The following is a 15,097-nucleotide window of genomic DNA, read 5'->3' on the forward strand; positions in this document are numbered from 1 at the left end:
GCGGCACGTGACGGGGCGGGGCCGGCGGGCCCACGTGACCGGGCTGCGGGCGGCGCCGCCGCGAAGCACGGCCGGGCCCGCGTCTCCGAGGGTCGAGGGTCGGCGGCCCCGGAGGGACGGGCCGGCCTGGGGGAGGCGCAGGTCCCGGCGCGGCAGCCCCGCCGCACTCGCCCCGGCTCCTGGCCTCGCCTGCCCGGCCGGTGCGACCCTCCCGTGGCCCCACGCGTGTCAGGAGCCGCGCCCGCGGCTGGGAGCCTGCTGTGGACGCAGGAGGGAGCGCGAGGCAGCGCAGCCCCGCGGGCGCTGCCCCCCGTGTGCAGGACAGACTGACCCCGTCCCGCGGGGCGAGGCAGAGGTGAGGCCTCTGAAAAGGAGGAAGAGTCGAGCTCTGCACCCCGCGGGCCGTGGACGGGACATGGGGACACTGGGGAATGATGACTCGGGGGGAACCTAAGGGGCCGCGGGACGAGGAGGCCCGGGGAAGGCGAGCAAGGCCTGCTGGGTCAGCAAGCTCGGCCTGTGACGCGCTTACCGGGATCGTTGCAGTTAATACACAACAGTACTCAAGCCTTTTCGTTTCGTTTTATTTGGGGGGGCGAGACTTCAGCCAGCTGTGCCAGCTGTCTGCTTTGGTGCTCAGGCCCACGGTGCAGCAGTGCTGAGGGGCCTGGGCGGTGCCAGGAATCCGAGTCGGGGCTCCCGCGCGCCAGCGTGCACCCCAGCTCCTGGCTTGCTTCAGAGAGGGACTGTATTGGCTCGCAAAGCGGGAACGTTCTGGGGCTGACCAAGGAGTCGCAGGGACATAGGGGAGGCCGCGCGCGGACCGTGCCCAGGGCTGACCGCATTCTCAGGCACGGCAGGAAGAGCACCCAGCAGGGCAGCCCCTGAGCTTCACTGGGTATGGCCCAAACCCAGAACAGGACAGACAGTAAACAATTCTGAAGTTGCGACACATCGGCCTAGCTCTTCCTGGAGGCCTACCCGCGTGTGGGTACACGTCCTTCCTCCCTTCCTTGTTGTGGGGACTCCCTGGCAGGCCTTAGAGTTCCTGGGGCCACGCTTGGTGGCCTGTTTAGTAACAGGCTGGCTGTGCCGGGTAGTGCCCGGAGCATGTAGTATGTGGTGGGGGGGGTGGCTCTCGGCCTTCAGCATGCACACCTGCTGCAGTGCTCCACAGCTCTCCCTGTTCATGTCTGTGCACACGGCTTCCCCCTCGGACATCATTGCTCTGATCACCGAGCTAGGGGTTCATTCTTCATTCTCCTCCTACAGCTGCAGGGCGGGCTCCCACTGGGAGCACCGGCCGGGCAGTGCCAGGGCTGAGCTGCTGCAGACGGGCAGTGATGCCCTGGGTGTGTCTGTCCCAGGCATCCTGAAGAGGCAGGCCTGGCCCCAGGGTATGCACCCTGCCCTGGCAGTGCCCAGGCAGCCTCCCCAAGCTTTTCCTGCCCACGGGTGGCTGTGGATTTGCATCTGCCCCTCTCAGTGGGAAGGAGTCTCTCCACATATGTAAATAAACTCCCTTGGAGGGTTGGGGGGGGGGAGTGGCTGGTGGGGGGGAGCTGGCCAGTAGCTCCCGCGGGAATGGAGAACTAAGAGATGAGTCTGTCCCTGCCTGAGCCTCGGGTGCAAGCTTCATGTGTCAGCAGCCTCGAAATCAGGGAGAGGCAAAAACCTGCTCTCGCCCAGTGTTAAAACAGGAAGAAACGGTCGAAATCAAGTCTAATCTAGTCTAGAGGTTAGAAAATAATCTCTGAGGTGGGGAGAGGGGAAGTGACTTGCAGAAGGCCCCGAGGCTGTGGTGCTGGGACAGAGATGAAGCCGCTCGAGGGCGCGCGCAGCGGGTGACTTTTTTATTGTGCTCTTTCCTTTTAGCAAAGGTGCAATTTGAAAGTGGCAATAAACAAGCCCTGCCAGTAATTAAAAACGGGCAACACCCACAAACGTGAGGACCAAGGAGAAAGCAGGGGAGAACCCCAGCACCCTTTGCTTTTTGCTCTTTGAACTGGATAAGGTCGATTTGGGGTGTCACTAAGGAAAAAGCAGGTGTGGTCTGCTAGGCGGGGTCTCTTCCTGCAGCCTGGGACAGCTTCGGGGCGAGAGCGACTTCAATGACTCCTGCCCTTCCATACGGACACAAAACAGTGGCCCCAGGGACTGGCTTCCCTCTCCCAGGTAAAGAGCCCAGTTTTTACTGTTTCTTGGGAAATAATAAAGTGTTAAGAAGAGGGGCAGGAGCAGTCAGGCAGGAAATAGGGTGCAGGGTTCTTGCCCTGCATGCGGCCCCGCCGGGTTCAAGCCCAGCTCCCCATCTGGACACCCGGCCCTGCCAGGAGGGTGAGCCTGGGGCCAGGAGTAACTCCTGAGCACCGCTGGGGTGGCCCAAAAACAAGATATTCCTTTAACGGCAGCCAGGAGACAGCCCCTTAGTCGGGGACACACGCCCTACTGTGCTCCAGGCCCCAAATGCCATCGCTGCACGTCGTGACCCCCTGAGCACCCCGGGGCTGGGCAGGAGCTGCAGGACGCAGCGCCCGGCAGAGCCAGTCTGCGTGTCTGGGTTACCAAGTACCTCTGGAGCGGCCCTCGGGCTCCCTGAGCACTGCCTGGCAGCCCCCCGCGCCCCCAAATAAGGTAACCCTTGAGGCTGGAGTGACAGCACAGCGGGGAGGGCGTTTGCCTTGCACGCGGCCGACCCGGGTTCGATTCCCAGCATCCCATAGGGTCCCCTGAGCACCGCCAGGGGTGATTCCTGAGTGCAGAGCCAGGAGTAACCCCTGTGCATCGCCGGGTGTGACCCAAAAAAGAGAAAAAATCAATAAATAAGGTAACCCTTGACACCGCTTGCGCAAGCGTCCCTGCGCAGGGGCCCCCGAAGTCCGGGCGCGGCCCAAGCGGGCACCTGCGCTTTCCTCCGGGCGGGCAGCGCCGGCCAGGCTGCCCACGACCCCTGACCTGCTGTCCGCGGGGCCACCCGTTCCGGCCGTGCCGGGGCCCCTCTGCCGAGCCGGCCGGGCCCGGGACCCCCGCGACGCGCCTTCCCGGGCCGGGCGGCGCGGCCGGAAGTGCGTCAGGCGGGCGCCGCTGACCCCGCGGTGCACTTCCGGGTCGCGCCGCCCGGGTCTCCGGGCAGGGCTCCGGCTTCCCGTGTCCGCCGCCGGCCGCCGTGGTCGCCCGTGCCCGGCGGGACCGAGCCCTCGGCCGGGCCATGCGCGCGGCCGCATGATGCGCCCCCGCCGCCGCGGGCCGGGAGGAGCCGCCGCGCCCGGCGACCCCCGGGCCTCGGGTGAGTGCGGCCGCGCGCCCGGACACCCGCCCGCCCGGACGCCCCTCCGCGGGCGCCGGCCTGACCTTGGCGCCGCCCGCCGCGCGCCCCCCGCCCCGCCCGGGGTCCCGCCGCCCGCGCCCCGCCCGCCCCGCCCCGCCCCGGGGTGCCGCTGCCCGCTGCCCTCGGTGCCCGGCGCTCGCGCTTTACGAGCCGGGCGGGGCGCGGGTGTGGGCCGGGCACCCGCGCCGGCCGCTGCGGGTCAGTCCGGGCCTCCCGCCCCGGCGCTGGCCGTTTGCTGCACCGATCACGGTCGCGGGCCGCGGCCACCGGCACAAAGTCCCCCTCCTGCCCGGAAGTCAGGACTCGGGGCCAGCGAAAGGCTCGTGGGCGCGGTGCGGGCCGGGCGCGGGGGCTTCGGGCAGCCCGAGCGGCCTCCGGGGGTCAGGTGGGCGCGTCGCGGCTTGGGCGCCGGGAGGGGGACGAGCGCGGGACCCCCGGCCGGGCGCTTCCTCTTGGGGCGCTGATTTCCTTCCCCTGCCCGTCGGTTCCCGTCTGCGCGACCCCACGCTCCCCCCCGGAGCCGGTAGCCCTGGGGCGCCCGGGATCCCCCCTCCCTGGAGGTGCTGCTGGCCCTTGGGGGTCCAGGCATCCCGCCTGCTCCCCGCCCCAAGGCGGGCTCGGTGCCCCACAGCCCTTCGCGCGGCTGTGGACCGGTCTCCTCCGGACACGCCTGGGGAACCCAGCGTCAGGTTCTAGGACGATACTCGGACCTCAGCCGGCTGCGGGCAGTCCACTCCGAGACCAGGGAGCCTTCTAGAAGGTCAGGTGGTGCAGGAGGGGGCGTGTTCTCAGACTGAAGGAAACTTTGTAGAGGAATCGGGGCAGCTGAACTCCAGCCTGAGTGGCCACACTCGGGTCATGCCTGGCAGTGCGCGGGCGCCCTCGCGGTGCTGGGAACTGGACCCAGGTGGGCTCTGCGCGGGCAAGCGCGGTTCCCGCTGTGCTGTGCCCCCACCCCTTGCTGCTTGTTCCCCTGTTGCCCGGAGGCCGCACCACAGCTGAGGGCAGCCTCTGTCCTTCCTGAAATTGTCCCTGCCGGTCCAGGGCACTGGCGAAAGGAATCATATGCCCTTTCTTACACTGAGAAAACGAGAGCGGAAATAAAGTCTGGATGGTTCCAGAACCTCTCTGCCCGCCAGCCGCGTGGAGAGGAGCCCTCCCGCACAGCTCGGGGGTGACAGGCCCCTGTGCAGGCACCGGCCAGTCTAGAGCAGGGCAGGCCCAGGGGAGGGGCAGCCGCACCCTAAGCCTGGGCAGGGCGCGGGCCCTCCCCGACGGCCGGTGGCCACATGGCCGGGGAGAGGCGGCCTCGCCCACTCGCCTCCCAGAGTGTCAGCTCGGCCTCCGGCCCCAGCCCACCTGTGAGGACCCCAGGTTGCCCCACCACTGTCGCTTCCTGTTCTGGGTGCACCGGTGGCACCTGACCGTGTGCAAACACCGGCGGCGCCAGGAGTCCAGCCTGCCCAGCCGCGCTCCAGCTGCTTGCTTCTCCGCGGGGGCGGGGTGCGCACCTGGCCGGCTCTGCGCCCCTCTGCGCCCGGCGGCTGGAGGTCAGCCCAGGGCTGGAGCCGGCGGGGCCGCAAGGGCCCCAGTGCGGGTTCTGGGGGCTGCAGTTCGCAGGCTCCGAGCTGGGTCCCGGCCGCGGGAAGCCTCGGCAGCACCTGCTCTGGTGCCTGCACCCCACCCCTCCCCCCTCCCCCGCGTCCTCGCACCCTCTCCTCGCGCCTTCTAGCTGGGGCTCACACTTCCCGCCCTGCTCTGCGCCCGCCGCGGGGGCGGGGTCTGCTCTGGGCGTTCCCGGCCGGGAGGCTCATGCCTTGTGCTGACCTCTTGGCATTCTGCTCCGCGATGGGGTCCCAGTTGGGGGGTGACGCGTCTCTGCGTGGGGCCGGGTGCGGTGGCAGAGAAGCGGCCTCTGGCTGGCCTTCCGTGCGGGAGCGCCCGAGCCCTGGCGCGGGCACTTCAGGCGCCGAGGGGTTTCTGGAAGGCGTGAGCTGGGCCTGGGCGGCTCCCCGCCTTGTCCCACACGTGGCTTGGGGGTGCGCCCCCTCTCCCCTGAGCAGTGCCCGTGGGGGGCTCCGTGCGGGCTCCTGTCCCTCGGCGCCCTCTCCCCGCGGACACTGACCGGTGACCTGTGTCAGGACGCAGCTCTTCCCGGTGGTGGCTCTTTGGGGCGATTCTGCCTTGGGGGGCTCGTGAGCCAGGCGCCCGTGGCCCAGGTGCTGGCTTGATGTGGGCGCTCGACCACTTTAGGCCCGCCGGACTAGAGGGGGCGCCTGGACAGTGCTCGGGAGGCTGGGGCCACTCACAGTGACACTGACCGGGTGTGGGGTCACTCAGCCCGCTGTGAGGAGACCCCAGTGCATGCTGTCAGTGCATGGGGGTCCCGGGCTCTCGGGCGCCCCTCTGAGTCCCTCCCTGCCCTGTGCGGGGCAGCGGGCCCAGCCGTGGGGGCCCGGCGAGTCTTTTCCTTGTGGTGCTATTCCTCCTGCGCGTCTCGGCAGTTTTAGACCTTTTTCCTGAGCCCCCGGGTGCTCTGGGGGGCGGCCACAGCTGGGGTCTGGGCTGCCCTGTCCATGGTCGCTGACCGCGCTCCTGGCTGTCCTGGGCGGGGGCGGGGGAGTGAGGGGTGCTCTGCGGGGGTGGGGGCCGGGGTGTCAGCGGCGGCCTTTCACCCGCCCCCCCCCCAGGCCCTGGCGCCCGGGACGTGTGTCTGGACACCCTGGAGCGGAGGTGCAGGATGTCCCAGTGAGATCGCGCGGGTGCGAGGTGAGTGTCCCCGCCTGGCGGGGGTGGGCCCGGGCGTGCCGGGACGCTGACCCGCGGCCCGCAGCCGGCGGGGCACCATGCCGTCGTCGGGGCACCGGCTCCGCGACGTCGAGCACCACCCGCTCCTGGCCGAGGCCGACAGCTACGACTCGTCGTCGTCGGCGTCGTCCGCGGCCGAGGCGGACGTGGCCGAGCGCGTGTGGTTCATCCGGGACGGCTGCGGCATGGTGTGCGCCGTGCTGACCTGGCTGCTGGTGGTCTACGCCGACTTCGTGGTGACCTTCGTCATGCTGCTGCCCTCCCGCGACTTCTGGTACTCCGTGCTCAACGGCGTGCTCTTCAACTGCCTGGCCGCGCTGGCCCTGTGCTCGCACCTGCGCACCATGCTCACCGACCCGGTGAGTGCCCGGCGGGCGCGCGCGCGCGCGGGGCCCTCGCACCCAGTGCTGGGCCGCTGCCGACGGCTGCCGTCCCCAGGGGGCCGTGCCCAAGGGCAACGCCACGAAGGAGCACCTGGAGCGGCTGCAGCTCAAGCCCGGCGAGGTCCTGTACAAGTGCCCCAAGTGCTGCTGCATCAAGCCCGAGCGCGCCCACCACTGCAGGTGCCGCCCGCCCCGCCCCGCCCCACCCCGTCCCGCTCGCCCCGCCCCCAGTGCCCACCCCCCCCTCAGCGCCCCGCCGCCCTCTCTCCCGCAGTATTTGCAAGAGATGCATCCGGAAAATGGATCACCACTGCCCGTGGGTGAACAACTGCGTGGGGGAGAAGAACCAGCGCTTCTTCGTGCTTTTCACGGTGAGGGCGCCACGCCAGCCCCTCTGCGGCGGGGGGGAGCCCGTGGGGGCGGGGTCCGCGCCGTGGGGCTGAGCTGACGGCCCGCGTGGCCCGCGTTGCAGATGTACATCGCGCTGTCCTCGGTGCACGCCCTGATCCTCTGCGGGCTGCAGTTCCTCTCCTGTGTGCGCGGGCAGTGGACAGGTGAGCCGGGGGTCTCCTGTCCCTGTCGAGTGACCCCGCGGAGCCCGGCGGGAGTCGGGGGGCGGGGTGGGGGGGGCGGGGTGGTGCGCACTGCAGCCCGCCCCCCGCCCGCAGAGTGCAGTGACTTCTCCCCGCCCGTCACGGTGATCCTGCTGGTCTTCCTGTGCCTGGAGGGGCTCCTGTTCTTCACCTTCACGGCCGTCATGTTCGGCACCCAGATCCACTCCATCTGCAACGACGAGACGGTGCGGCCCCGCGCGGGGCGGGGGGTGCTGGGGCCCGGGGCCAGGGGGCAGGAGGGAGGGGGCCGCGCCGACCTCAGCGCTCCGCACTTTGCTCCTCCAGGAGATCGAGAGGCTGAAGAGCGAGAAGCCCACGTGGGAGCGGAGGCTGCGGTGGGAGGGGATGAAGTCTGTCTTTGGGGGGCCCCCCTCGCTGCTCTGGATGAACCCCTTCGTCGGCTTCCGGTTCAGGCAGCTGCAGCCGCGGCTGCGCCGAGGGGGCCCCGAGTTCTCCGTGTGAGGCCGCCCCGAGCGGGCACTTGCCGACAGACTTGACCCCCGGGCCCGGGGCAGCCGCGGTGCACCCAGTTGCCTGCAGTGGGGCCCCGAGGTCGGTTTCCGGCCGGAACTGGACGCCACTCCCCGGCTCTGGGGCGCAGGCAGAGACCGCCCAGCGGGGCCGCGGGGGGACTCTGGTCTCTGCGCCCTCGTGGGCACCGCCCGGGCTACCGCCTCCCTCATGAAGGAGCCACTCCACGGGCGGTCAGCGGCGGGGAGCGGGCCCCGAGGAGCTCGGACACTTTGCACTGAGTCTGCGGCACCGCGCCGAGAGGCCGCGGCCAGGCCCGTGCGCGTGTGCGCGTATGCGCGCGCGCTCTGGGCAGGCGGGCTCGTGCGTCCAGCCTGCGGTGCGCAGCGACGCCAGCAATGCCCAGTCGGCTGCCGAGCTGTATTGTCGCTCCGGCGCTTCAGGGAGGGGGAGCTGGGCCAGGGCCTCCGGGAATGTGGATCCAAAGAGCAGCCTCCTGTGTCCGCGCAGACCGTGCAGGGCACCCGGGCGCGGGCAGCAGCGGGCGCGGGCCCGGCGCAGAGCAAACAGCCCCTTCCTGGGCACTCGCCTTAAACTTGCCTGCTGGGCCCGTGCGGGGTGTGCGCGGGGGGCGGCGGGCCCGACAGGAGGGTCCGACACGGAAATCCTGTTCATCAGTAAACGACGAGTGCCGGCCCCGGGCTCTCGGCAGCACGTGCGCGCGCAGTCCCCCTCGCCAGCCTCTTTCCATGTCACTTTTCTAAGAAATAAAAGTCACCGGCTGACGGTTTCTCAAGCCACCCGGTCCCCGGCGGCTCGTCTCTTGCGCCGCGAGCTGCCAGCCGCAGCTTGGGCACCTCCACGCGGTGCCCGGCTTCCCTGGCAGTGTGGGCTTCTGAAATATTCCTTCCTTGGGGCCGGAGCGACACCAGCGCTTACCGTGCACACCGCCACCCCCGGTCTAATCCCTGGCACCACCGAGCCCTGCCTGACCCCTGAGCAGAGTCAGGAGTAAGCCTTGGGCATCGCCGGGCGAGGTCCAAAACCCAGAATTATATACGTAGGTTTCATTTGTGCCAGTGCGCGCGGGGGGGGGGGGGGGGGGGGGGGGCGCCGCGCTGACCCGTCTCTTCCACCGTGTCCGCCAGGGGGCGCCGTGAGACAGCGCAGTGCCCAGTGGACGCGGGCCCGGGTATCGGATGAGAGAACCTGGCCGGAGCCCCGGGCCCCTGCTCTCCAGTGACCGGCACCCAGGGCACTGCGGATTGCGGGTTGGGACCGGCGGGGACCCGCCAGGGCCAGTGGGGGGTCGCCCTGCCCCCGTGAGCACTGTCGGGCACGTGCCTGCGGCAGCCTCTCCCCCGGCGCGGACCCTGCCCGTCCCGTCCCGTCGGCGCTCCTGGGGCGCGGCACGCCGGGCGCCCCCGGAAGGCCACCGTGCCGGCACTGCGCGCCTGGCCTCGCTGGACAGAGGCTCCGCGCCCCGGGGCTCCAGCCCCGGGGGGCACCGCCCACTCCGCCTCCTGGGCTGGCCGGGCGCCATCCCCGCCCCCGGGGCAGAGGCACCGGGTAGCCCAGATGCGTCCCTGTGCGTCTCCTGTGGCCAGCACTGGGTGCCCGCTCCCGCAGTCCCTCGGCCTCCACCCTCCGTTCCGGGCGCCATGTATGCGGGGCTGAGCCTCAGAGAGCACTGGCGGGAGAGTCCACAGGCCCCGGGAGGACACTTCATGGTCTATGCTGGGGACCCAGGGCCCCTCAGCGCCCCCCCCCCCCATGCCGCCGCACTCGGCACCCTCCTGCCCTGCCACGGCTCTGTCCTTGGCCTGAACCCACTCTCCTAGGCCCTGAAACTCCCGCCCTCTCCCCGGTTGGCCAGAGACGTGTGAAACGGCCGAGCCTGCTTCCCGGCTCCTGCGGCCCTGAGCCCCGGGAGCCCCGCGTGAGACGTGCCTGTGGGGGCACTTGCGCCCTGCAAAGGAGAACGCAGGATGGGGCCGGAGCGATAGCACAGCGGGGAGGGCGTTTGCCTTGCACGCGGCTGGCCCGGGTTCGATTCCCAGCATCCCATAGGGTCCCCCGGCAACGCCAGGAGTAAATCCTGAGCGCAGAGCCAGGAGTGACCCCTGAGCATCGCCAGGTGACCCAAAAAGAGAGAAAAAAAAAAAGGAAGCAGGAGGGAGGGGCAGGTGCCAGAGAGCACGGGGCGGGGCCGAGGGAAGGCGTGGTGTGGGCGGGGCCTGGAGAGGGGCGTGACTGTGGGCGGGCCCGGAACGGTGGGCGGGGCCGGCCCGGGCCTCCCTGAGCCCGAGCACTGTGTTCATTTCCGGCCTCTGGTGCCCGCCGCCAGAGACCTTTGCCACACTCCGGGGCCAGCACCTTTGCCCATCGAATGTCGTGTCCATCACCTTGTCGTGTGTCCATATCCACACATATATGTTCATGCTGGTGTCTACATTCTCACATCCATGCCCATGGGGGTGTCCATGTGCTGTGTCACTTGTGTGTGACCATGTCTTTGTCCATGTCTTAGCACTGTACATCATGTTCACATGACCTGCCTGTGTCTACATGTTCCCGTCCACGTCTGCGTTCATCTGTCCACCTCCATATATTCGTCCATCTCTGTGCCTGGCCACACACCTGTGCATATGTGCCTGTGTCCACACATCTAGTCTACACAGTCATGTCCACACCGATGTCTAAACATCTCTCCCGTGCAGAGGGCCCCGCCTACGCCTACACACCCACGTGCTTGTGGCAGGAGCGCAGGGATGCCCGGGTGTCCTGGCGGGGCGTGGAATGCAGGCGCCCGAGGGCGGGAGCACTAGCCATTGAGCGCCCGCATGCCCGCATGCCATGGCATGCTCTGCCTGTTTCCTGGGGCACCGTCACTGCCAGGGGCTGGTGGACCCTGTCTCCTGCAGCAGCAGCGGGTTCGAGAGAGCTGGGCTGGTGACAAGGAGGGGCTCTGGTCTCCTCTGTCCGCCCTGCCTGGTGGCTGCCCGTCTGGAGTCCCGGGCAGGGGTCACGTGGCCTGGCAGGAAGCAGCCCTGGGAACCGCCTGCAGGCACCGGGAAGGACGCCCCAAACGGGGACAGGCGCGCGCGCGAAGACTGGAACCAATTTAGGGGCTCAGCCGTGCCGCCCGCACGGATTCATTTCAGCTTCCCCAGCGATATTCTAGATGCTTCTGATTGGTTTCCCGCGAGAGCCGCGGCCCTAGAGCAAACAGTCCCTTCGCGAAAGCCGTGGCCCGCTGGGGCGATGGGCTGATCTCAAACAGCTGCTTTCAATTTGGGAAAGCAAAGGCGGGAGCTGCCAGTCCAAGGGCCCTTCGGCCCGCGGAGTCGCTCCGGGAGGGACCCAGCCTGGGTCCGCTGTGTGTCCTGCTGCCGATCACTTGGCCTCTCTGAGCCGATTCCATGGACTCAGGGCCAGATTGTGCCAGAGGGGCTCTGGCAGGAAGCCGTGGGCCTGAGGCCAGATGCAGAGGCACTGAGCCCCCCCCCCCCCCGGGTCAGGGAAGGGCCTTCTGGAAAGTTCAGCCCGGAAATGGGAGGAGCAGGTTTTCTGGGCGCTGGGCTGGCATCAGAGGGCTGGGGGCGCCCTCCCGCTGGCCAGGCGCACACGGGTCAGAGTCCAGGTGGGCCTGCCGCGGCCCTGCTAAACCCATCAGCGTGTCTGGGCACCCGTGGCAGAGAGGAGGAGAGGCCAGGGGCTGGCGGCCAGTGCAGAGGCTCGAGGTCAGCACTGGTGGGGCCAAGTGGGAGCAGGTCCGGCCAGCGGGTCGCTGCGGTCCAGTCACAGCAGCACGGGCCAGCAGGGCAGCACAGTCAGCACAGGACCCAGTAGCAGGAGGGAGCCGCCCCGGCCCAGGGTCCAGCGGGACCACACACAGCGACCCCCTCTCAGTCTGCCCAGGGCGGCCTCCCTCTGGGGAGCAGGGATGGTGGCTGGGATCACCTAAGCGTCTGACGACGGGCACTAACTAGCTGCCATCTGGCATCTCTGCCTGACTCTGGCCCCAGGGCCTTTGCACTGCCGGGGCTTCTGCCTGCAGCCTCTCTTCACTGTGGACAGGGAAAGGGGTAGGAGGAAGCCTGAGGGGGATGGACAACGTGGACACCCAGGGCCCAGCAGACATTTATCCACTCAAAAAAAGAAACAAAACGGAGTTTAAAACACCAAGTCGGGCCAAAGAGATAGCCCAGAGGGTAAGGCACTGGCCTTGCACGCGGCCGACCCAGGTTCCATGCCCGGCCTAGACGGTTCCCCACGCCCTGCCAGAGTGATTCCCTCCCAAGCGCGGGCCAGAAGCACAGCAGAGCCTGTTCCAGGCCAGGAAGCAGACCAGGAGGAACAAGGGTCCCAGGTGCGTGTGGGGAAGAGACCAGACTTTCTTTTTTCTTTTAGCTTTTTGGGTCACACCCGGCGATGCTCAGGGGTTACTCCTGGCTCTGCACTCAGGAATCACCCCTGGCGGTGCTCAGGGGACCAGATGGGATGCTGGGAATCGAACCCGGCTGGGCCGCGTGCAAGGGAAACGCCCTCCCCGCTGTGCTCTGGCTCCAGCTCCAAGACCAAACTTTCATCACCCAGAGGAAACGGCCTGGGTGGGGGGGCTGTGCGGGAGGGTGTCTGTCCGTCCTCTACAGCCCGTCCTCCGGCTTCTGCCTTCGGAGACCCCCGCGGCCATCAGCAAGTGTCCCGGCTCTTTCCTCTGCGGAGACTGTCCCGGTCAGACGAAAGCCCACTTACCCTACGGCAGGTGTTTACCTGGCCTGGCCCGGGCCCCAGGCACCAGGGGGATCCCTCCTGACAGAGCCCAGGCTGGCCCCGAGCACTCCCAGGTGCGGCACATAAAACATTTGTAAAGTGGGGCCGGAGCCATAGCACAGCGGGGAGGGCGTTTGCCTTGCACACGGCCCATCCGGGTTCAATTCCCAGCATCCCATGTGGTCCCCTGAGCACCGCCAGGGGTAATTCCTGAGTGCAGAGCCAGGAGTGACCCCTGAGCATCGCCGGGAGTGACCCAAAAAGGAAAAAAAAAACATTTGTAAGGCAAGCAGATGGGGGTGGCGAGCAGGGCGGCGAGGCGGCTGGCCGTGCTGTCCTGGCCTCCCATCGGGTCCCCCGAGCCCTGCCAGGAGTGACCCCTGAGCACCGCTGGGTGGAAGCTCCCCTCCAAACAAAGGCAGGGCGGGGGAGTGTTGACCCTCTCGTTCCCTCTTCCCTTCCGGGGCACCCAGAGACACCCTGAGGTTTGGGGGCCCAGCTCGACTCCAGAGGGCTGGGGGGCTGCAGAGCTGGGAGGAGCCGAGTCAGGCTCTCCCTGCTGAGTCAGAGCCCGGGAACGCTCGGTGGAGGGCCCAGGCTATGCTAACGAGCTCCAGGCCCTTGCCCTGCTGCCTGCCGGGAACGCCTCTGCCCGAGCCAGGAAGCAGCGGATCATGGCGCCTGCACTTTCCACAGGCTCAGCAGACTTGAGGTTTAGGGGAGGTGGCCGAGGCCCTCTGGGGACCAGCCTGTGAGCAGAGGCGGCTTACTATCCTTGGGCCGCTCCCCTCTGGTGTGAGAGAAAGGATGCCTGTCTTCTCGACACTGGGCCTCTATTCGTCTCACGTGGCATCCTGACTCCAAGGGCCAGGGGCAGCTTTGCTACTTTCAACAAAGGGATTTTTAATCTCTGGATCCAGAATGGTTGCTGCAGCTCTTGCCATCGCATCTACATCCTGGCTCGCGGGAATGAGAAAAAGGTTGAGGGGCTGAGGTCTCATGCATACGAGTCATGCACTCTTACCACTAAGCCAATTCCCCAGCCCCCAAGCCTTTCGTGGCCCCTACCCGGGAGGTGCTCAGAGGTTTCCTAACTCTGCACTCGGGGATCACTCCTGGCAGGGCTCAGGGCACCATATGTGGTCCCAGGGGTTGAACCGGGCTCGGCTACGTGCAAGGCCAGCGCCCTCCCTCTGCACTATCACTCTGGTCCCCGAAGCCCACTGTTCGTAAGGACACAGCGAGCAGCGGCGCTCCACGGTGGGCTCAGCACCGGAATCCCCGCTCAGCGTGCGGCTGGGCAATGAGCAGCTGCCGGGTGCAACCTGGGCGACGCTCAGGCCAGGAGCGGCGGGGCCGGGCACCCTCAGGCCAGGTAGGGGCGGGGCCGGGCACCCTCAGGTGAGGAAGGTGCTGACGAGCATTCCTCAAGAGAGGATGGGGAACAATAGTAGAAATAAGTACCAGGAGGTTGACCCCATGGCTTGGAGGCGGCCTCACAGTCTGGGGAGAGGGCAGCTCAGAGAAGGGATCACCCAGTAAACTGTGGTCGGAGGCCACGCGGGGGAAGGGTGATGCGTGCTGAATGTAGAGACTGAACACAGTGGCCACTCAACACCCCTACTGCAAACCACAGCACCTAATCAGAGAGAGAACAAAAGGGGGGGATGGGATTGGGGGGTGGGAGGGACGCTGGGTTTACTGGTGGTGGAGAATGGGCACTGGTGGAGGGATGGGTTCTCGAACTTTGTATGAAGGAAACATGAGCACAAAATGTATAAATCTGTAACTGTACCCTCACGGTGATTCACTAATCAAAAATAAATAAATTATAAAAAAAAGAAACTGGGGCTGGAGAGATAGCACAGCGGGTAGGGCGTTTGCCTTGCACGCGGCCGACCCAGGTTCAAATCCCAGCATCCCATATGGTCCCCTGAGCACGGCCAGGGGTAATTCCTGAGTGCAGAGCCAGGAATAACCCCTGTGCATCACCAGGTGTGACCCAAAAAAGCAAAAAAAAAAAAAAAAAAGAAAAAAAAAGAAACTTTAGTATATCTGCACAATGGAACACTATGCAGCTGTTAGGAGAGATGAAGTCATGAAATTTGCTGATAAATGGATAGACATGAGAGTATCATGCTAAGTGAGATGAGTCAGAAAGAGAGGGACAGACATAGAGGGACTGCACTCATTTGTGGAGTGTAGGGTAGCATCACATGAGGCTGACACCCAAGGACGGTAGATACTAGGGCCAGGGGGATTGCCCCATAGCTGGAAGCCTGCTTCATGAGCGGAGGGGAGAGGGCAGATGGAATAGAGAAGGGATCACTGAGAAAATGATGGCTGGAGGAACCAGTTGGGATGGGAGATGCATGCCGAAAGTAGATAATGGACCAAACATGACGACCTCTCAGTGTCTGTGCTGCAAGCCATGATGCCCCAAAGTAGAGAGAGAGTACGGGGAATATTGTCTGCCATGGAGGCAGGGGGAGGGTGGGAAAGGGGGTGTATGCCCGGGATATTGGTGGTGGGGAATGTGCCCTGGTGGGGGGATGGGTGTGTGATCATTGTGAGACTGTAACCCAAACATGAGAGCTTGTAACTGTCTCACGGTGAGTCAATAAAATTTAAAAAAAGAGAGGATGGGGAGGGGCCCGGCAGCCCTCAGGAGGGGCAGCAGGCGGTTGCACTTTGCAGGAATGATCCCCGGACAGTGC

General features: G+C 66.8%; 1 protein-coding gene across 1 annotated transcript; it reads left to right on the forward strand.

Moving 5' to 3' along the window:
* Positions 1–3,103: 3,103 nt before the first annotated feature.
* ZDHHC7 (zinc finger DHHC-type palmitoyltransferase 7) lies at positions 3,104–8,404 on the forward strand. Its single transcript, XM_055145470.1, has 7 exons — positions 3,104–3,286; positions 6,019–6,495; positions 6,575–6,699; positions 6,794–6,890; positions 6,992–7,073; positions 7,188–7,318; positions 7,419–8,404. The coding sequence occupies exons 2-7, from the start codon at positions 6,175–6,177 to the stop codon at positions 7,593–7,595; spliced, it is 933 nt and encodes a 310-aa protein (XP_055001445.1). The 5' UTR covers positions 3,104–3,286; positions 6,019–6,174; the 3' UTR covers positions 7,596–8,404.
* Positions 8,405–15,097: the final 6,693 nt, after the last annotated feature.

Source organism: Sorex araneus, chromosome 8 (genome assembly GCF_027595985.1).
Source record: "Sorex araneus isolate mSorAra2 chromosome 8, mSorAra2.pri, whole genome shotgun sequence".
NCBI classification, from domain to species: Eukaryota; Metazoa; Chordata; class Mammalia; order Eulipotyphla; family Soricidae; genus Sorex; species Sorex araneus.